Genomic DNA, 23,569 nt, shown 5'->3' with positions numbered 1-23,569 from the left:
GCGTTACCTCCCGGAGTACTGCCTCATGAATTAAAAAATAGAGAGCATACACCAGTATGTGGGATATCCTCAAGGAGGCTGCAGATTTTGGACATTCTTTAAATCCTGGCAACATCAAGGCTGATTTTGAGAAAGCAGCTATTCATGCTAGTTGAAAGGTATTTCCATTTTGCACAGGTTATTGGCAGCAACTGCAGCAGCATCACCTTATGGCTCTGTATGGCACAGACACCACATTTTCAATTGCCATCTGCATACTATTTGCATTGGCATTCCTACCCATGGATGATTTAGTGCCAGCATTTCTGTAGATTGTTTCTGCCCTGCTCAACTCTGCTAGGGAAATATCAATATTCCTGGACTATCATTATATTTGAGGCTGTCCCAGAAAGTATGTATCCTGCTCTCTGCACCAGAACAACTGCTAAAAGCATAACCAGTGAGATTCTGGAATGTGTCTGAGGTAACTGACACTGACCTGCCACAAATAAATCAGGTGGAGGCATGACAGGGATGGCTGAAGGTGTTAATTACATGACCTACTGTACAACTTTCTGACCTTTCTCTGGTCTACAAAAGGTACAAATCTGACAGACAACCAAAGGGAATCATTGCTTAGGGGAATGACAGTAATACCCCCATAGAAAAGCTATTGCTGTAAGGGAGCATCACCTAAAACACAAGTGTGACTACGGCAATGTTCAAGATTTCCTACATGCTGTAGCACATTTTTTACAAGTTGTGATTACATATGCATATTTTCTACACCAAGCACTACTCAGATCACTACCACTGCTGTATCAATAAAGGCCTTGCTCATTTTACTCCTGTGTCTTAGTATCACATTTATTCCCAGCAGGCATCTGGATCCTGCTACCTGTACAGCAGACAGGTGTTCCTGGGAACATGGAGGTACTTCCACCCTCTGCTGATGCTTGTGCCACCTATGGGTGTGGTGCTGGCAGCTTTCCTATGCCCACAGGGAAATGTCTGCAGCTTTATGTCCCTACAACTAAACTACAATCCAGCCATATGTCCCCATTAACGTCCCATAGGGAAGTGAAATACCACCTAAATGCCTGAATCCATAGGGGCAACTCACCATAAACGTTTGTGACTTGCATACCCTTCTTGCAGAAGTCAGAGCAATGAAAAACATCTGTTATCCAAAACAGCCAGATGAGCAGGTTCTGAGGAAACAGCATCATTTTCCCAAACCCAAATTAAGATTCCAAGTGGAAACCACCAGTGTCCTAGGCAGGCAGATACACCATACCCCTTTTCAAAAACTGCTTCAATTGAGGTAAGGTAGAAAAGGTGGAAATCTCAGGGCAGACAAGAAGATATGGCCGAGAGGTAAATCTGACAGATGAGTAAGATAGGCCAAAAGATAACAACTCACACATATAGTGTAGAACCACATGCACCTGAACCTTAAAATGAACCTAGTTCTAGGAAAGACACCAATTAAAAATGTTTTCCCCATGTCCATCTATGGTCTCTAGAACCAGAATTCTTTGCCTTCATCTCTGCTACACATCCTCAAATAAAAAGATGCTGTAAAACTCACAAAACTGTAACATCCTGGCAGTTAATGGAAGAAACTGAAGGATGAGGTATGTCAAACAGTCCCTATCTTGTGCAAGTCCATCTGTGTGAAATGTTGCAATAATGGCCCTTGGTCAAATTCAACTGAAAGAGAACCACTGTAGCATGGGCCAAAAGGGAGTCTCCGGACCCATCCAAGGTAGAGACATCTGCAGGTTCCACAGTTGAAGCATCTCGTGACTCCGAATGGGTCTCAGTAGAGGCCTGCAAATCAGAAGTAGCGGGTATCAGGGGCTGCGAAAGCACTTCAGTGAGTACCGGCGAACTGGTGACTGGCTTAAGAGAAGCATCGTTGGCAGTTTTGGACCTCGGCGGCCTGTCTCTGTCTTTATCTTTGCATTTTTTCGGAATCCCGGTAGTCGGATGGCTGACCGATGACATTTCTGGATAATTAAACCGAGAACTGAAATATTTAGAGGCGAAAACAAACCAACGACGGATAGTGCGCTGATTAAATAAAGCACAAAACCGACAGCAAGGTACGTCGTGGTCAGGGCCTAGGCAAGGAATACAGTACGAATGAAAATCTTTATGAGGTATTTGCTTTCCACAAGTAATGCAATTATTAACTTTTACTGACATCGGTAAGGAGCAAGAAAAAGTTTCCCCAATGGGGTACTTAGCTTTAGTTGAAGACTTCAGTTCTGAAACTCGAAAACGAAAATTTCAGGAGTTGGCCGACCGGCACTTGTGAACTGCTTCTGCTTTGGGCACCGCACGGCAAGAAAGACTGATGTAATGGCGTCAGCTGCATGTTTTATACCCCTGACGACCTGACGCCATGGAAGAAGGGACAGCAACTGACGCAGGATCCAAGACTTTGTTAATCAGGCCGACTGAGGGCTACCTGCAAGCAGATAACCCAAATGTAATGACTGCAACAGTGAAACACGAAGAACATCTCTAGTTACCACAGAAAAGGGTGGAACAGCATGCAAGAACATTCAAAAGGAATGAAGGAACATCTGACCTACTGGCCAGAAAAAAGAAATCCTGGAACAGAATTTCTTTAACTATCTGCTACAGCTGGCGGTAAACATGTACTTGAGACAATCCCCACAGATGGACCATCTCCTAAAAAATCCCCAGATTCAATTAACATTCTTGAGGGTCTGTAGTGATCCTTTTCAGCTCATTTGCAACAATGTATTGCTCTGACTGATTGCAAACATTTGTAAAGAGGATTGGACCTGGTAAGTTTTTGTTCAATTGTGCATCACATTACTAATGTTATCTGTAACCACTAGTAGGAGGTCTAGAGACATTAGTTGGCTCAGAAAACAGACATGTTATTGCAGCAATCTTCTCTTAACATTTATATGCTTTAAACGGTCTTTTTAGTTCTAAAGATCCTGCACTTTTCCTCCTGTTAGACACAGCTCTCAAAGTGTGATGCATATGTGGTTACAGAGTGGGTCTGGACACATCCTATGAATTTGTCACGTGAAGCGTGGCCAAAGAAATAGAACAGAAGCCATGAAGTCTAGAATTTTTGAGATTTTCAGGAAAATACAAAGACTTGGATTAGAAAATAACATCAGTTGCGTCGACTAAGATTTCAGTTGTCCCGAGGAAGGAGAACTAACATATGAGATGAATCCAGAAGTCATTCCAGGAAAAAACTACATGAGAAAACCCAGACTGAGGAATAAACCACAAATTTTATGAGGAACAAACCAAATATGTGGCAAAAATCTGGACAGTTGAGAGAGATGCTGCAGCCAAGATATCAACTCTGGACTAGACATTACTCATATAGTAAGATAAATGACACTGAATTTTATATTGTAGGAGTCTACAGTGCCCCATTTTTATTCTCTGCAGAGCATGGCAATTTCCTAACTAAACTCCAAAAGGTAAAAGGAAATACAATCCTTGGGGGGATTTTAACTGCTCAAACATTGACTGGGCATCAAATAAATATGTCCAAATACAAACTACACAACTAAGCAGCTTGAAACATGTAATAAGAAGGTTAAATTAGAAACTGCAATATCTTAAACACATTTTGTTTGGGAATTGGCATAATAGCTATGGTGTTTTCCTTACAAAATGTTTGATTCTCAAATGGGATAATTGGCTAGGCTTAAAATGGCCCAAAATGGCAGTTAGCCTACTACTGACCTATGTATGTAACAATCTGAATCCTTCGGCTCCTAGTCCATGGCTATATCCTTGGCATGTAACAAAGATCATGCAATCATTTTTGTATCCTAAGAATAAAATCAAAAACAGTAAATAAATTAATTATAAATGCTAGACTTTAGAGATGGAAACTATTGATACAAAACTAGGCCAGGATACTATCAATGACAAATAAGTCTACTCAGAATACTGTCAATGTGTTGGAAAATATTAACTTTTGCATTAATAAATCCATACTGCTAACAGATAAACATACAGGTAAATTTAAAAGAAAAAAAACTTGGAGAAATCACAAAATTAATAGAATATAAAACAGAAAAAGGGTACAACTTGGCTTTCAAAAATTACCCTAGTCAAGAAAGCCTTGCGATGCCTGACAAGGACGTTGCCTACCCTGACGACTCCATATATCAAAGGAAGAGCTTCAGGCTGGCTATGATTTTGGAAAAAGAATGTTTGCAAGTGGGTAAGTTTGTAAAAACTAAGATGGCATTGTTGACATGCTTCACAAACGTTTCAACAACTTTAGCAAAAGTATACTAATTGCTACTGATGGTGATGGAGAAGACATATGGGAAGCAAAATTACTTTGGTGCAATTTGTAATGTTACACGAAAAAGAAAGTTTTGTTTTGTAAGTAAACTCATCATAACAGTAGAGGGCTGTTCTAATGGATCACAATTGCATAAGATATATAGGGCATGACCACTGCACTGGCCAGCTCTCCAAAGTTGTGGATGCTCTCTCAGGGGCTTCAACTGCCTTAAGCAAATAATGCGCTCAATACAAAAGGCAGTTAGAGTGCTAAAACACTTCACAGCATTTTTTTCCCAGGAAGGCAAGACAGCCCTGAATACGTGTGCTATGAAAAGGTGAGCTGTACTTCGACACAAAGTGAAAACAAGCACACCCTAGCAACCCAAAAGGAACAGCAACAGAAAAAAAGAGGGTTAGAGGAAGGGAAATATGTCTACAACAATAGTAATCCATTAGAACATCAAACAGTAAGTTAACATACAACTGTACCATGTTCCCATATTGATCAATGCTGCAGTAGCCTAAGCTACATGGGCAGATGACCATAGCTTAAGGCAGGAGTAGCAGAAGAGGAAGGTGGCAAATAACTAGCACTCCAGGAGCCCCTGGACAATGGTCCTTGTAAAGGCCACTCTGGACCTAGAAAAGGAATACACTTTGCAGTGCTTTGTAAAAATATGCACAGAGGACCACAGTGCTCCCTCTAGAACACTTCTGGAGTCTACCCCCCATTTCAGAAAGGCAGAGAGGAAGCCAATGCCCGTGTTGAATGAACTGTGACCCTGCCCAGAAAAAGCCTACTACAATAAATATAACAAAAAATAACAACCTGAGATAACCATCTAGAAACAGTCAGCTTTGTAACTCATTGCCCTTCCCTCTTACCATTAAAGGAGACAAATAGCTGATCAGGTTTCCAGAAATGTGGAGTTTTGGCTGGGTAGTATCTTGGCTGCCTGTGTACATCCACAGAGTGAATATTTTTTTCTCCCTTGTTCTTTATTTCAGGAAAGAAGACTGGGAGATTAATAGTCTGCCTTAAAGTAAACTCTGAGATGACTTCAGGCATAAAGGTAGGAGTGGTTCTCAAAGAAATCATGTCATGAAAAATGAGGTAATGTTGGCTCATCATAAGAGCTTGCAACTCAGATACCCCTAGCACATCAGAAAAAAATGAGTAGAACACAGTCTTCCATATTAAGAAATTCAAATCTGCCTCATGGGTTGATTCAAATGGTGAAAGAATAAGCTTCTCAGGCGCAAAACTGAGATACCAAAGAGCAGCCATCTAATTTTATAAGTAGGTGAGTATGCAAGACCCCTTTCAAAAAGTGTTGAACTTGGTCATCGTTAGAAAATGGGGATCCAAGGGCAGACGAGCAGAAATGGCTAACAAATATTGAATTACACCACATTGCTAAATCCTGGAACTCATCCCACTAGCAATGAGACCTACTCAGCTGCCTCCTCTACATGTGATGTTCCTGGATAATCTCCAAAACCTTATTATCACCATTCCAGGTCTAAATGGACAGATGATAAAATCAGCAAGCAAAGGAGAGTAGCATTGTTGGAACGGAATTTATCCTCAGGCCTTGGACAGCACCTTCACAAGGACCCAGTTTTTCCACAAAATCTCATCAAGACTACACTGATATATAGACTATATTACATACAGCATATATCATGGACAGAAGTAGATTAAAGAATAGAAAGACAGCCAGGTGTACAAGTCACGGGATAAAAAAATGGCCCAGTCCTGGTAGGCTCACTGATGCCAGGTCTGGAAAAAATGACAGCGCTGAATCCTCAAGACACAAAAAACGAAATTATGTCTTACCATAATGTTCCATCTGTATTGTTGATCCTCGGTCAGTCATTACGCCTGGGTTATCGTGCCATATGTCACACAAATTATGCAAGACTTTTCTAAAAGGTGTAAATCATTTGAAACCCCCTTTTATAGAACCTAGCCAGCCATGGAATCTGTCATTGACTGCGGCTCCTTTTGAACCAGCTTTTTCATGCGACCTCAAGTTTCTTTCTTGGAAAACCTTGTTCTTGGTTGCCATTACTTCAGCCAGACGTATCTCCGAACTTCAAGCTGTATGCATCAAATTTAATCTTTCATGAAGATAGAGTGTCATTGAGAACGAATCCTTCCTTCCTGCCAAAAGTGATCTCTGAAATGTCCATTGATCAATCCATTGAATTGCCAGTTTTCTTTCCCAGTCATTCTAACAGAGGAGAGTATTGTCTATATACCCCCTTGACATTCACAGGCAACTTCGTTTCTATCTGGACAGAACTAAGACTAATCGCAAATCAAATCAGCTATTCCTCGCCTATTCTGGTCCTAGACTTGGATGTGTTGTTTCTAAGGTCACGTTGGCTAAATGGTTAAAAGACTGTGCAACATTTATTTACAAAACTCACGCTATACCTTTGACTGCAGCAGTTAGGGCTCATTCCACTAGGTCGGTCGCAACTTCTGCTGCCTTCCATGCTAGAGCTTCTTTACCTGACATTTTTGCAGCTGCAACTTGGGCTAGACCTCATACCTTCATCAGCCATTACAGATTGGTTTTGGCCTCCAGAGAAAGAGAGTCCTTTGGTTCAGTGGTGCTCAGGAATGTCCTTCCATGAGAGCCTCCCAGGAATAAAGGTAGCTGGGGACTCTGTCCAGGCATAAGGAATGAACGAGGATTAACAATATCAGATAAATAAGTTATGTCTTACCATAATGTTCCATCCGTATAGTTGATCCTCGTTCAGTCATTATGAACCTCCCTCCTTCCCCCTCAGGCTTATAGTGGATCTCATCGTCCTGTAGGTTGTTTGATCAGAGGTAGCCTCTACTTCCTTTGACTTGCAAACTCAATCTGAGGAAACAGGGAGAGGGGATTTGTGGGTAAGAGTTTAGCTTGAGAGTTTGCAGCTGTCGCGAGCTTGGAAGATGGCTGGCTCGGTTCCGAGATCGAAACTGATAACCCAGGCATAAGGAATGAATGAGGATTAACAATATCAGATACATGATTACAATGGGTTTAGGCCAGGCTCAGGGAGTGAGTAAATCAAGTCTGTGGGGAAGCCTGTGGTAGTTGCCCTTAGTCAGACTGAAAAGAAAGGAAAAAGTACAGTTTTGTACCTACCATAAATGTAGATGTTCGAAGATCCACATTGCTGCAGTCATGACTTATGGGTAGTCCGCTGTCCTCGGTCGGCCCGAATACCAAAGTATTAGGCTGACGTCGGTCATGGGCGCTCAGATCTGACGTCAGAGCGTCAAGGTATTAAAGCGCATGACCGACGTCATTTCCTCAGTCTTTTCTTGCCCCAGATGTCAGAAGGCCCTAAAAATAAAGGCAACAGCCAAAAATAGAATAACTCCAAGTACAAAAAACAGCTACAACCCAAACCATGCAACCACCCCAAACTACAGAGGGGAAGGAGGGAGGGTAAATTGGACTGCAGCAATGTGGATCTTCGAACATCTACATTTATGGTAGGTACAAAACTGTACTATGTTCTTCATCTCACATTGCTGCAGTCATGACTTATGGGTAGAATCCCAAAGCAGAGGTAAAGGGAGGCTGGCAAAATCATAAAGCATTGGGAGCTGCCAAAATGCCCTGTAAGACTGCAGTGGCAAATCCAGCCCTAGATTTGGAATAAAGAGGAAGATGGTAATGTTTAGAAAAAGTGTGCACTGAACTCCAAGTAGCTGCTTCCAAAATATCTTTAGTAGCTACCCCCCTTAAAAAAGCAGTAGAAGTGGCAGTAGCCCTAGTGGAGTGAGGCCTGATTCCAGCTGGAATCTCCTTACCATGATGAGAATAACAAAAAGCAATACAAAGGCCAATCCACTTGGAAATAGTTAGTTTTGAAACCGGTTTCCCCTGAGAACCCAAAGCAAAAGAAACAAACAACTGCTGAGACTGTCTGAACCCTTTAGTCTTGCTCAAATAATAACGCAACTGCCTGTGAATATCCAAAGTGTGCAAAATTTTCTCCCCTTTATTTTGGGGATCTGCATAAAAAGTAGGCAAATTAATAGATTGGTTCAAGGCCACATTTGAAACCACTTTAGGCATAAAAGTAGGGTTAGTACGTAGAGATACCCTGTCCTTATGAAAAATTAGGAAGGGTTCAACTGCCATAAGAGCCTGTAATTCAGAAACCCTTCTAGCAGACGTAATGGCCAACAAAAAAGCAGTCTTCCAAGACAAAAACTTTAACTCACCTGTAGCTTCAGGTTCAAAAGGAGGTAAAGTAAGTTTTTCCAACACAAAATTGAGATCCCAGGCAGAAGTAGGAGCTCTACGTGGGGGTCTTATGTTCTTTGCCCCTCTAAGGAATTGCTTAAACAAAGGATGAGAGAACAATGGTGGGTCACAGTCATAGTGAGCAGAAATGGCTGCAGCATGAACTTTTATAGAGGAGAAAGACAAACCCTTGTCCAATAATTCTGTAAGATATTGAAGAGAAACACTCAAATCAGGCCTAGAAACATCAAAGCTCTTTGCTTTGCTCCAAATAAAAAATCTCCTCCATTTATCAGCATAAACTTTCCTTGTACTAGGCCTCCCCTGGCCTTCAAAATAACATTCAAAACTTGTTGAGGAAGCTGCGACCCTCCAGGTTCTAAAACAGAATAAGCCAGGCTGTTAGATGCAGGGACTGAATCCTGACATTGAGGAAATGATTGCCCTCCTGAGTCAAAAGGTGTGGAATCAAAGGCAAAGGGTAAGGAGGTTCCCGTACTAAACTCCTCAGCAGAGGGTACCAGTGCTGACGAGGCCAGTCTGGTGCTATTAGAATCATGGAGGGCTTGTCTTGTCTGACCTTCAAGAGAACCTTTGGAAGTAGAGGCAGAGGCGGAAAGGCATAGACGTGAAGATTGCTCCAACTGAATGATAGAGCATCCACTTTCCAAGCTGTGGGATGAAACATCTTTGTGCAAAACTTTGGCACCTGGAAATTTAGTGGAGAAGCGAACAGATCTATGTCTGGAGTCCCCCATATCATTGTCAACTGTCGAAATACATGAGGATCCAATTTCCACTCGTGGGGATCCACTATCCGTCTGCTCAAAACATCTGCTAAGGAGTTCTGTGCTCCTGGCAGAAACCTTGCTTGAAGAGTGAGTTGCAAACTGAGAGCAGTCTCCCACAAAATCATAGCTTGCCTGCAAAGTGGGTACGAATGGGTTCCCCCTTGCTTGTTGATGTACCACATGACAGTAGTGTTGTCTGTTTGAATCAACGCCTGCCCTGAGAGAAGTAAATCCTTGACAGCCATCAATGCCAACTGGACTGCTAACATTTCCTTCAAGTTGATATGTAAATGTTGAAGTCTGGCAGGCCACGTGTCTTGAACCCATTTTCCATTGAGGTGTGCTCCCCAAGCCTTGTCCGAGGCATCCGTCGTTAAAATCTGACTCGCCTCTGGTCGGGTCACAGAGAGTCCCTTGTTTAGGTGACATTCCTGAGCCCACCACAAAAATTCCTTTTGAATGCAAGGTATTATCTGAATGACAGTGTCCAGATCTTGGCAGTGTTGTGTCCAAACATTTTGAGATACCATTGTAGCTTCCTCATATGCAGTTTGGCATTGGGAAGCACCAGAATACAAGATGCCATGAACCCCAAGGCTTGAAGGACTGTCCTTGCAGTCAGCCTGGACCGTAGAGACAATTGATGGAAGTAAAGTGAAAGATTCTTTTGCTTGTCCGGGGTCAAAAAGGCCATCTGGGAAGCTGTATTCAGTCTCACACCCAGAAAGCACATTTCCTGAGAGGGTACTAGACTGGACTTTGTTTCGTTCACAGAATACCCTAGGCACCTTAACACTGTCATAACATACTGTAGATGGTGAAGAAGCTCGTGCTTGTCTTGAGCAAGAATCAGGCAATCGTCCAAATAAGGATAAATTTGTATTCCTCTTAACCTGAAGAAGGCTATCACTGGAGCCAGAACTTTTGTGAATACCCCCTGGGCGCAGTAGATAAGCCAAAGGGCAATGCAGAGAACTGATGATATAAAGTCCCAGCCCGAAAACGCAGGAATCTCCTGCAACTGGGCCTGATAGGAACATGAAGATAAGCCTCTTTGAGATCCAGAGTTACCATCCAGTGATCTTTGCCCAACAGAGGCAGAAGTTGTTGCAACGTCAACATTTTGAATTTTGGAATGTCCAAATATGTGTTGAGGATAGATAAATCCAAAATTGGCCTCCAAGTGTTTCCTTTCTTTGGTACAAGAAATAGGCGAGAGTAAAATCCGAGGCCCACTTCTGACAGAGGGACCTGCTGTATAGCCCCCATTTGAAGAAGTAAAGAAATCTGTTTGTGAGCCTCTACCCTTTGCTGAGGAGGAACGTCTGGCATGCCTATGAAAGGAGGCAATGTGTGGAAATAAAACTTGTAGCCTCGGTCTATAATGTCCAACACCCACTTGTCCTGGGTGACTAGAAACCAATTTTGCTTGAAGAGTGCCAACTTTCCTCCCAAAGGAGCTGCCAGACAGGAAGGATCTGGCAGCTGGAAATGCAGGTCATTGGGCCTGTTTACGAAAGGACTGGCCCCTGCCCTCACCTGTAGATTGTGCTGGTGAACTCCACTGTCTAGACCTGAAAGAACTCTGAGCTCTGCCCCTACCACGTCTAGATCTACCCCTAGACTGCGTATCAGAAGAAGGGTAAGTCCAACCCTTAGCAGGCCAGTTCCTGCTAAACTTAGGGGGCTGCACCTGCAAAAAATCTTTAACAGTCTGCATAGACTTAGCCTTGTCTTCCATTTTCTTCAAGACAGACTCCACAGGAGAACCAAACAAAACTTCAGACTGCAAAGGAGCATCTAGAATCCTAGCTTTAACATGCTCTGACAAATTCTGATCCTTAAGCCAGGCATGCCTGCGAATAACTGAACCAGTGGCAGCCACCCTGGAAGAAGCCTGTAAAGCATCAAAACCACACTGCAAAGCATGCTTACCCACCTGATCAGAGGCATGTACCAAATCCTGTAATTCCTTACACTCTATGCCCTCTGCCAAAGCATCCACTTTAGATTTTAACTGAGTAAGGAGAAAATTCTGGTACTTCAACATATGAAACTGGCAATTCAAAGCCCTCATTGCTAAAGTGGAAGAGGTATACACTTTCTTACCCCACCTACCCAAAGCTCTAGCATCCTTATCCATAGGAACTGGATTCTTTACAACAGAAGCCCTGACACCCTTAGGTCCCTGGATAAGTTTCTGGGTCGGCCCTAGGGCTCTTATACAGATATTTATGAGCCTCAGGCACCCTGTAATACCTATCCTGCTTAACTGGAGCAGGAGGCAAAGAGTCTGGATTAAGGGAAGCCTCAGAGAAAACGTCTTGAACAACATCCAAAACAGGAGGTATAGCCAAAGGCCTATGCTGTGGTAAAACAAAAATTCCCTAAGCCTCTTCCGGGAATCTGAGAAATCCTGACCTTCCCATTTAAAATGCTCCCTCATAGAATGCAGGGTTTCTGAAAAAGAAAAATCCTCTGGAGGAGAAGCAGAAGGAGTGGAATCCTCTGCGTCTGAATCAGAATAAGGAGGAAAATCCTGAATGTCTTCAGCCGAAGACTCTGAGTAATCTGAAGCCTGTTCCAAACTTTCTATTTCTGGCTCCACCCTAGGCCTCTTATCAGGAGGGGGCATAGAACCCCTGATTAAAGTAATTCAATCTTCTGCCATTTTAAGCATGTGTTTTTTAGGCACAGAACCTGCAGAACCAGGACTGCCACCTGTGGCAGGCAAACCAGGCCTGCCTTTGGAAGGTACCTTAGAGACAGAAGGAGAAGGCCTAACCACCTTAGGTAAAGAAGGGAGAACAACAACCTGAGAGGCCCCCTCAGCCTGACCTGACTCCTGAGAGGCCACATCTTGCAAAACCAACGTCTCCCCCTGAGACTCAGTTGAAACCTCCGCCGGTTCAACCGAATCCACCATAGTGTCTAAAGAACCGGCGTCCGGAACGGACGAGTCATCCTGCTTGGACTTCAAAGATTTATCTTTGCGCTTCTTCGCGGTAGCGGGCGTCGGAGGATCTGACGGCATATTGTAATTACACCGCTTACCGAAGACAAGCCTAGCACAATCTAACCGACGTTTAATAGTGCGCTTATTAAATCGAGCACAAAAGCGACACCCTACTACGTCGTGCTCAGGTCCCAAACAAGGAATATAAAGAGAGTGGTAATCCCTATGTGGTATCTGTTTCCCACAAGAAATACAATTATTCACTTTTTCTGACATCCGGAAATAACTGAGGCAAGAAAAAACAAAAATATTTCCCAACGGGGTACTTAGCCCAACTTGGTTTCGGTCTGAAACTCAGAATACGAAAATTTCAGAACACCGAACGGCACTTGCAAACGCTGCTTTTGCTTCGGACCATGCGGCAAAAAAGACTGAGGAAATGACGTCGGTCATGCGCTTTAATACCTTGACGCTCTGACGTCAGATCTGAGTGCCCATGACCGACGTCAGCCTAATACTTTGGTTTGAGAAGTTTTTGCATTATTTTATTTTGTTTCTGGGATAAGTGGGGGATGACTTTGTTTGTTGGTTTATTACTGTTGTAGGAGAATTGATGGGTTTGGATAAGGTCGGATGGAGATGTGGGGAAATGTTTCAGTTGTGGTGTACTAGCTATGGTTTCTGTTTGCCAGTGAGTTAGATAAGTCTGATGAAGTTGGGTGTGGTAGGATGTAGGGCTGGATAGTAGAATAAGAATAAACATAGTTAATGTCTAGAAAGCTACCTTTATGTCTAGGAAAGTCATTTTATTGATTGTAATAACTATCATGCAAAATATACAAATCCCAAAGGGCAAAAGCCACAGTTGCTAAAGTATCGATTGATAATAAATGCTGAATAATAATGGATATATATTAGTGACTATTAATGATCAAAACCTGAACCAGACTGATTGGCAAGCAACATAAAATTGCAAATAATAATCACAAAAAACAACTATATATCAACATTATTGTCCATGCAAACAATACGTTGGAAATCAGAGATCAAAGCCAAACAGTTGGATAAATGTCCAATGAGGTACCTCCGATCAGAATGCAACACAGTCTGCTAGGCCTCAATCACACCCTTGGGCCACTATGACTAGAAACTTTGTGCCAACATCATCGAAATTATCAAAATAAATCAGTATAAAAGTATCCAGAATAGGCCTAAGATGTAAAATATTAATATCATACAATCCTCCCTACGAATGGCCTAATATCCCCAAACACTTAAAGCCGATGATGAAGCACAAATCAACCTATGGCCGGAAAAAAACAGAATAGTATAACGTCCCTATAGATAAGGAATGACCCACAGTACCTGACAGAGATCCAAAAACATAGTCCAAAAGCAACTAAACCACCAAAAAAGGGAATTCACCACCAAAAAAAAAAAAAAAAAACAATCTGTTGAATGGATATGAGAACTGTTGAAAATCCGCCGAAAAAAGAGAACTGTTGTGGCCAGAGTCATGAAACTAAAGTTGTAAAACTCCAAAGGGCCAACGTTCATCACTGCAGTTGTTCTCTCCACCACAAAGTATAAAGGACAACTCTGAAGCCGTTCCTAGAACAGACCTGGAAATAAGCTGCATCAGTCAGCAATAGATATGGTCGACATTCGTCGCTACCCAAAAATCCCATAAAGTGATATAATCCAAGCCACAAAGGTAACGTCAGGCTGAACATCCACAGGAAGCTTGTAAAATGTACAAAGTAGAAGGTTCAATCCTGATCTCTAGCCAATCACTGTATGGAGGTGCATGCTCTCCCTGTGTCTCTGTGGGTTTCCTCCCCCCTCCCAAAAACATGCAGAGTGTTTTCATCTCAAACTCACTCAAGAATGGAGCTCTAAGCAGCAGCACAGAATCTAGACGGTGCCTATCAGGGGAACAGATATATAAATCAACAGCTCTGGACATCAACTACGGTGCACAGTATCCTCTAGATGGGAAAACATGGATCACAGATTGTGCACCATGTCAGTACTAGCCACCCGATGGCGTAAAAAATGGTCTCTTGTTGATTTGATCACACTGACTCATATTGTCAAAAACGGGCATGGGCATTTGCTGGTGATAAGCAGGTTGAGAACACAGCCTACTCTGACCTAAGCCAGGTAACCCATGCTAATGGTGGAAGGGGTCTATGTGTCCCTATTGGCCAGTATGTGCCTACCATAAAGCCCAGCAGCCCTGGGTCAAAAAACTACGAGCCAGCCAGTGTCCAGTTGACTAGCTCGGGTTATCCAGGACAGCTCTGTTGATCCACCTACTAAACATGAACTAAAAATTGCTACACTCAATATAGTTTCACTGACAGGATGCAGCTTGGAAGGGTTGTGACAGTGAGTAAAACAGCACACTCAGGCAGCAGTTACAGGTCCTACTAGATAAAGCAGGACAACATGAGTTGGCTTTGATCATGGGGGACCTCAATGCACATATCCAGACAGACAGAAAAGGATACAAGGACTGACTGGGTTCACATGGGTGGAGGCAAGAGGAACAAAGGGAGAGGCCATTCTAGACTTCTGTCTGACAAATGGCTTCATGGTGGCCAACACATGGTTCAGCAATACAGGTCACAAGATCACATCCAAGACCAGCCAACATGCAACTCGGGTGTATTTCCTCCCAGTAAGGAAAGAGCACAGGAGTAGAGTCAGTTTGCAAAGTCATCCCCAGTGAAACAATTGGCCCAGAGCATAAATCACTGGTTGCCACAATCAGCTGCAAGCAGTGATCAGAGAAGGTACCAAGAGAGACTAAGCTGAAGGCCTGGAAGTTGACTGACATGTTCAAGGAAATATTCAGAGTTCTAGTACTTCAAAAGGAGAAGAAAGTAAGTGGAGTTGAAGAAGAATGGCAGCACTTCGTATGTGTGAGGACTACAGAATAGATATGTGGTCAAGTCAGGTATGAAAATACGATTCATAAGGAAAGCGGATGGTGGAATGAAGAACTCCAAGAAAGCATCAAAATAAAAAAGTGCAGGAAAAAGTGGTAGATAGAAAACTCGAACTAGGCTAAGGAGGAATACTGGTTGGCTAACAAAGAGGCTAAGAGGGCAGTTGCAATAGCAAGGAACAAAGTATGAGAGGCAGTCTACCAGCTTCACGAAAGGGCTCAGGCAAATGGCACAAAGAAACTATCAGGTTGCAAGGCAAAAAAATAAAATTTCCATGCGTGGTCGTCTATCCTCATCTGCACTAAGGTTTTGATCTGATGGAATACATGAAGCTTGAAGTGTCAGACTAAGCTGAACAGCAACCTCCCTGGCTATCACAGTCAGCCTGCAAAACAGGGTATGATCTAGTACTCCCCTTTTTATGTACCATATAACTGTGCTGTTTGCCTGCATTTGCTAAGGTCCTGAGGACAAGAGGTGCTTTAAGGCTTTTAAAAGCATGAATAAGAGACATCATTTCTATCTCATGTTTACATGCTTCCCTACCCACTGGACACAGTTGTTATAAATTTATTTATTTATTTATTTTAGTTTTATTTTATTTTACATTTGATGACCGGGAAAGTCCGACTGGACACAGGTCCATTTTCAGCGGAGGCCCGGGGAGAAAAGCTCCACTTAAATTGCTAAACAGATAAATTTACAAGATACAGCACTGTATTCTTAATGCACACAATATAAACATAATATCTAACATTGCTTCACAGACTTATGTAAAGTACATAGTTGTGTTCATAAGGCAAAACAAATAGCATATAGGAACGTATTTAGTTACGGACATACAAGTCAATACCACTGGAGTAAGCGTTTTTAGGAAAGAATAAGAATTCTAGACATTAGGCAGTACTGGGTCATCCTTGGTAGAATCCTTGCATCACTGCAATGTAGTGGATTAGCCTGGGGAGTCACATGGGCACAGCCAGTTGCTAAAATAGTGGGTGTTGAGTAGTTTCTTAAATTGTGGAGCAGAACTGTAGAAGTAATGTCATTAGGAAGTGAATTCCAGGTTTTTGCTATTGTACAGGCAAAGAGAGTTTTACCAGCTTCATTCTTATGTTTGATGGCTTTTTTGAGATTTTGGTCTGTTGATCTTAAGACTCGGGCGGTGGTGTACGGTTGTATTAGATTTCGTAGTATGGGGGTTTTGTCAGGGAGGTAGAACAGTTTGTGGGCTGTGGAGAGCTGTGTAGTAAGTAGTAGATGGGGCAACTCAAGCCATTTGAGCTGTTTGAGGGAATGACAGTGATGGTCTCTGTTAGAGGCACCTGCAGCAAACCTGGCAATCTTGTTAAAGCAAGCTGCCATTTTGTTTTGCTCGCTGTGGCGAAGATTAGTCAGAATTGGTGAGGCATACAGTAGGGTGGATAGTAGATGAGTTCTAGCAACAGTGGTAGCAATAGTGGCTTTGGTATAGCTGGTCATGAATTGTCTGTTTCTGTACAAAAGACCAAGCTTTCTGTGTACTTTTTTGATTGTTTGGGCTAGGTGTATATCAAATTAAGATCGTTATCGATTACTACTCCTAGGAGTTCAGTGTGTGATGTTGGCATGATCACGATATTATCTTTGGAGTTTATGCTAAAATCATTGTTTAGTGCAGAAGATCTACCAGGAGAGAAGAGAATTAGGTTTGTTTTTTTGGGATTGAGTATAAGTTTAAAGCATGAAAACCATGCTTCAGCAAGTGTAAAGTTGTGTTGTGTTATTGTTTGTAGTTTGTTTAAGGTTGGGGCGGCACATATGATAGTAGTGTCAATCAGCATATTGCACTATAGTGGCAGAGGGGGAGGATGCAGCTATTTGATTTGTAAATATGGAGAACAGTAAAGGACCAAGAATGGAACCTTGAGGGACTCCTATGGATACTGGTAGAAGGGAGGATAGCTGCTCCTGCCACAGAAATGCTTGTTGTCGGCCTGATAAGTAGCTGTTAAACCAAGATATAGTGGGGGAGGTTAAGTTAAGGGTAGACAGAGTTTTGAGCAGCATGCTGTGGTTGACCATATCAAATGCCTTTGACAAGTCTAAGAACATAGAGGATACAAACTGCCCATTGCTTCTATGAGTGTTGACTATGTTGGTGTACGAGAGTAGGGCTGTTGTGGTATTATGGGAGGGCCGAAACCCATGTTGAGATGATGATATAAGGCTATTTTGTAGGAGGTATTGCATTAGTTGTGTATGTACTACTCTTTCTAGTATTTTTGATAACGGTGATAATATTGCGATTGTGCGGTAGTTGGTGAGCTCAAGGGAGTTGCCGCCTTTGTGGAGTGGGATAACATGGGATATTTTCCACAGGTTGGGTACTCTGCATTCAGATATGGATCTATTTATGAGGATAGATATGGGGTAAGATATGGTTTCTGCCGAGAGTTGAAGGAAGTCAACAGGAAGTTTGTCAGCTGCCAGTGTAGTGGGTTTTAGTTTCTTGAGGAGTTTAGTAATAAGTTTTGTAGGTGCTGGAGAGAAGGAAAAGTTAGAGGGAGTTTGTTGTTTAACAGGGATAGAAGGGGTAGGAGAAGGTGTGGGGTTGATGGTACTATTTGGGGTATTAGATAGGGTTAGGACTGTTTCTGTAAAGAATCTGTTGAATTGGGTGGGGAGGTTCTCATTACTGGTTGGTACTATGGGTGTGGGAGTGCTGGTTTTGCCTGGGTGAAGTAATTTATTTATCGAGGCCCAGACTTTTTGAGGACAGTGGGCATGTTTTTCCTGTAAGGTTTTATAATAATTAGTTTTATCAAGTTTTATAAGTTTTTTGGCCTTGTTCCGGAGAGCTAGATAGTTGTGTTTTGTGGTAGTGGTTTTCAGTTTATGTTATTGGGTCCAGGCTCTATCTCTGTCCTTCATTATGGTTTTAGTTTCTTTTGTCATCCAAGGGGCATAGTTAGTCTTGACTCTGATGGTTCGGGATGGTACACGACAGATTAGGATTTTGAGAAAGGCTGAGTTAAAGTAATCCACTGCTTCGTCTAGGGGTAGGTGTTTTAGGGGAGACCAGTCACAGTGTTTTAGTTCATTGTTTATGTCCTTGGCTTTGAAGTTCTTTTTGTTGTGAACTATTCTAAGGATGGGTTGGTGACATTGTTGGGATTTATTCCTAATAAGATAGGTTGCTGGTGATCGCTTAAGTTGTCGGGAAGGCAGCCTGATTGGTGCGCTATGGTGTGATCAGATAGAAGTATCCAATCTAGGATGGATTGTCGTTTGTTTTTTTTTATCAAACTCTTGTGGGGGTGTCTACGATTTGGGTAAACCCATGAAAATTAATATGGGTAGAGGGGTTGTAGTTGGCACAGTCAGACCAGTCAATGTTAAAATCTCCTAAGAGTATGGTCTCATGTGGATGGGTAGTAGACAACCAGTGCAGCAGGTTCTCCATAGTGTCAATGTTGTTACCTGGTGGGATGTAGGCACCTGCTATTACTATGCGTTTGCTAGTGTTTAGTTTTAATTTAGCAAGAATTAGTTCTATATCGTTAATGTCTTGAGAGCTGTAGTTAAACTGTTCCAGTGTGAGATTATTTTGATACAGAATAGCTACACCTCCTCCTTTTTTTCTTTGCCTGTCTTTACGTATAATATTGTAGCCAGGAGGTGTAATTTCATTATCATGATGTTCTGGTCTAAGCCAGGTTTCTGTTAGTATGGCTAAATCTGGTTTATATAGAGCCAGTAGGGCATGGAGCTCTTGAACTTTGTTCAGTATGCTTGTTACATTAATGTTTAAGAGAAAAAGGGAGGAGGTTGGCCTGCTATATAGACTGTTTGGTTGGTTAAGGTCTGTATGGACTGAAGAATTTGGTCCTGGGTTGGAGTGTATATCTCCACATGTGAGTTTCTGAGTTAGATATAAGTAAAGTTTGAGAAGTTTTTGCATTATTTTATTTTGTTTCTGGGATAAGTGGGGGATGACTTTGTTTGTTGGTTTATTACTGTTGTAGGAGAATTGATGGGTTTGGATAAGGTCGGATGGAGATGTGGGGAAATGTTTCAGTTGTGGTGTACTAGCTATGGTTTCTGTTTGCCAGTGAGTTAGATAAGTCTGATGAAGCTGGGTGTGGTAGGATGTAGGGCTGGATAGTAGAATAAGAATAAACATAGTTAATGTCTAGAAAGCTACCTTTATGTCTAGGAAAGTCATTTTATTGATTGTAATAACTATCATGCAAAATATACAAATCCCAAAGGGCAAAAGCCACAGTTGCTAAAGTATCGATTGATAACAAATGCTGAATAATAATGGATATATATTAGTGACTATTAATGATCAAAACCTGAACCAGACTGATTGGCAAGCAACATAAAATTGCAAATAATAATCACAAAAAACAACCATATATCAACATTATTGTCCATGCAAACAATACGTTGGAAATCAGAGATCAAAGCCAAACAGTTGGATAAATGTCCAATGAGGTACCTCCGATCAGAATGCAACACAGTCTGCTAGGCCTCAATCACACCCTTGGGCCACTATGACTAGAAACTTTGTGCCAACATCATCGAAATTATCAAAATAAATCAGTATAAAAGTATCCAGAATAGGCCTAAGATGTAAAATATTAATATCATACAATCCTCCCTACGAATGGCCTAATATCCCCAAACACTTAAAGCCGATGATGAAGCACAAATCAACCTATGGCCGGAAAAAAACAGAATAGTATAACGTCCCTCCAGATAAGGAATGACCCACAGTACCTGACAGAGATCCAAAAACATAGTCCAAAAGCAACTAAACCACCAAAAAAGGGAATTCACCACCAAAAAAAAAAAAAAAAACAATCTGTTGAATGGATATGAGAACTGTTGAAAATCCGCCGAAAAAAGAGAACTGTTGTGGCCAGAGTCATGAAACTAAAGTTGTAAAACTCCAAAGGGCCAACGTTCATCACTGCAGTTGTTCTCTCCACCACAAAGTATAAAGGACAACTCTGAAGCCATTCCTAGAACAGACCTGGAAATAAGCTGCATCAGTCAGCAATAGATATGGTTGACCTTCGTCGCTACCCAAAAATCCCATAAAGTGATATAATCCAAGCCACAAAGGTAACGTCAGGCTGAACATCCACAGGAAGCTTGTAAAATGTACAAAGTAGAAGGTTCAATCCTGATCTCTAGCCAATCACTGTATGGAGGTGCATGCTCTCCCTGTGTCTCTGTGGGTTTCCTCCCCCCTCCCAAAAACATGCAGAGTGTTTTCATTTCAAATTCACTCAAGAATGGAGCTCTAAGCAGCAGCACAGAATCTAGGCGGTGCCTATCAGGGGAACAGATATATAAACCAACAGCTCTGGACATCAACTACGGTGCACAGTATCCTCTAGATGGGAAAACATGGATCACAGATTGTGCACCATGTCAGTACTAGCCACCTGATGGCGTAAAAAAAGGTCTCTAGTTGATTTGATCACACTGACTCATATTGTCAAAAACGGGCATGGGCATTTGCTGGTGATAAGCAGGTTGAGAACACAGCCTACTCTGACCTAAGCCAGGTCTTTAGACCCTTATCTTTAACAGCACTCTGGGAAGAAGAGGCAGAGAAGGGAATGCATAAATTGAGAGTAGTGTCCAGGGGAAGGACGGAGCATCAACTTTCCAAGCTTTGTCGTGATAATCCCTGCTGCAAAAGACTGGAAGAAGGTGGCTGGTCGGAGATGAGAAGAGATCCACCTGGGGAGTGCCCCAACGCTGAATGATACGATAGAAGATGGTCTTGTTTAGTTGCCACTCATGACGATCCAGGACCTGCCTGCTCAACTGGTCTGCCAATTTGTTGAGCTTTCCTGGAAGAAACTGATCTATCAGAAGAATGCCCATGGAAGCAGCTATGGACCATAGTACCATGCTTTGTCTGCACAGGGGGTAAGAGTGAGTCCCTCCCTGCTTGTTGATGTACCACATGATTGTGGTGTTGTCTGTCCTGACTAGAAGAGTACCAGGAGAGGGAAGATGCTTGAAAGCCATTAAGGCCTGCTGGACTGCCATCAACTCCTTCAGATTTATGTGCAAATGAACCTGTTGATAGTTCCAACTCCCCTGATTGCATCTGGCCTCTAGATGTGCTCCCCAAGTGTAGTCAGAGGCATCTGTGGTGAGAGTCTGGCTGGCAGGAGCTGGACAAAAAGGCAGACCTTTGTTCTGTGCACAGGCCATCGCCCACCAAAGAAACTCCGTCTGCAGGCAGGGAATCAGAGGAAGAATCAATTCTAAATCCCGAGTGTGTTGACACCAAAGGTTTTTGAGGTACCATTGTACTTTCCTCATATGTAGTCTGGCAAATGGAATCATCAGAATACATGAAGCCATGAATCCTAGGGCTTGCAAGAATTGCCTTTCAGAGAGCTGGGTCATGCTTGCCAAATTCTTGCCTCTGATACAAGAGTTTGGGAGGTCACTCACAAAGTTCCAGCTTTGCTGAAGTTTTCATTTTGTTTTTACTGAATGTTTTTTCAGTGATCTTCTCACTCATTGTTTTAGTTTGTTGTTTGGGATATTTTTGCAGTGACCCTAATGATAATGGACATCAGCTGGGTATAACAGCCCTGTGTTTCTAATGTTTAGTCAAACACTCTGCTTGTGCTGTGCTGATGAGGTCATAAGGCCGAAATATGCATATCCACAACTAGTGGGGTTTGGCTTTATTGGCTTGAATTGTCTATTAAAATGATTAAACAAGTCATGGGCATTCAGAAGCACCATTTAGCTGAAACGCCCGATGTTCATAAGGATCATTTGCATATATCCCATGTGCCTCTGATACAAGAGGTTTGGGAGGTCACTCACTGGAAGATACAGCTTTGCTGGAGTTTTCATTTAAATTTTACTGATTGGTTTTTCAGTGACCTTCTCACTCATTGTTTTAGTTTGTTGCTTGGGATATTTTTGCAGTGACCCTAATGATAATGGACATCAGCTGGGTATAACAGCCCTGTGTTTCTAATGCTTAGTCAAACACTCTGCTTGTGCTGTGGTGATGAGGTCATAACAAGGCCGAAACATGCATATCCACAATTAGTTGGGGTTGGCTTTATTGACCTGAATTGTCCATTAAAACGTCGAAACAAGTCATGGGCATTCAGAATCACCATTTAGCTGAAACACCTGATGTTTATAAGGATCATTTGCATATATCTGATGTTTCTTTGCCTGCAAAAAGCAATTACTGGAGCCAGGCATTTTGTAAAAATTATGAGAGCAGTAGATAAGCCAAAGGGCAGTGCAGAGAATTGGAAGTGCCTGCTCCCTGCCCTGAAGCGAAGGAACTGCCTGCAGCTTTCCCTTATTGGGATGTGCAGATACGCTTCTTTGAGATCCAAAGTCACCAGCCAGGAATCCTTGGCCAGCAATGGCAGTAACTGCAGAGGAGTGAGCATTTTGAACTTGCTAATCATCAGAAAAGTGTTTAGAATTGACAAATCGAGAATAGGGTGCCAGGTGCCCCCTTTTTTGGGAACCTGGAAAGTCTCGAGTAGAAACCCTGGCCTATCTGTAGTGCAGGAACTGGCTCTATTGTTCCCAGGTTTAGCAAAGAAGAAACTTGTTTTTCTGCTTCTGCCCTTTGATGAGGAGGGATATCTGGGGTATCCTTGGTGGACAGGGAAGGTGTGAAAGGAGAACTTGCAGCCTTGGGATACTATTTTGAGCACCTATATGTCATCTGTGATGGTGGACCAGACATCTGCAAAAATGGCTAACCTTTCCCCCAAAGGAAACCCTGGGCCCGCAGAGGCAGGCAGGGGAAGGCCGGAGTCATTGGGAATGCTTGCTCTGGGAAGTTTGCTTAGAACTCCCCGATTTTGAACAGGAAGCCTGCCAGTGCTTAGCCTTTAGAGGGGTGGAAGTCTGTCCTGTAGAAGACCTGTAACCTCTAGGCCTAGTGTGACCCTGTTTACTAGGGTCAGGAAAAGTCCAATTCTTAGAAAGGTAATGTCTACTAAAACGAGGAGGCTGAACTTGCAGAAAGTCATTGACAGTTTGCATTGATTTGGCCTTATCCTCTAACTTTTTCAACACCTCTTCTGCTTTGCTAACAAAAAGATTGTCCTTGTGCAAAGGCACGTCCAGTAATTTAGATTTGACAGGTTCAGAAAGGGGCTGTTCCCTGAGCCAAGCATTTCTTCTAATAAAAGAACCAGTGGCTGATGCCCTGCAAGAAGCCTCCAAAGTGTCAAAACCACAATGTAGAGAATGCTTAGTGACAAGAGTGGCAGAATTCAATAAATCTTGCATGTCCTTACTTTC

General features: G+C 42.5%; 1 protein-coding gene across 1 annotated transcript in view; it reads right to left on the bottom strand.

Annotated features, from left to right (window-relative positions):
* The window catches only part of RO60 (Ro60, Y RNA binding protein), an 837,759-nt gene that overhangs the window by 473,867 nt on the left and 340,323 nt on the right, over window positions 1-23,569 (bottom strand). Inside the window, exon 4 of the mRNA XM_044086777.1 lies at window positions 18,719-19,160. Coding sequence (XP_043942712.1) covers window positions 18,719-19,160 — 442 coding nt within the window. The remainder of the gene's footprint in view (window positions 1-18,718; window positions 19,161-23,569) is intronic.

Source organism: Protopterus annectens, chromosome 10.part0 (genome assembly GCF_019279795.1).
Source record: "Protopterus annectens isolate FY-2018-M chromosome 10.part0, PAN1.0, whole genome shotgun sequence".
Taxonomy (NCBI): Eukaryota; Metazoa; Chordata; order Ceratodontiformes; family Protopteridae; genus Protopterus; species Protopterus annectens.
Note: the sequence above shows the minus strand (reverse complement) of the source record. Positions and strands in the feature narration are given on the sequence as shown.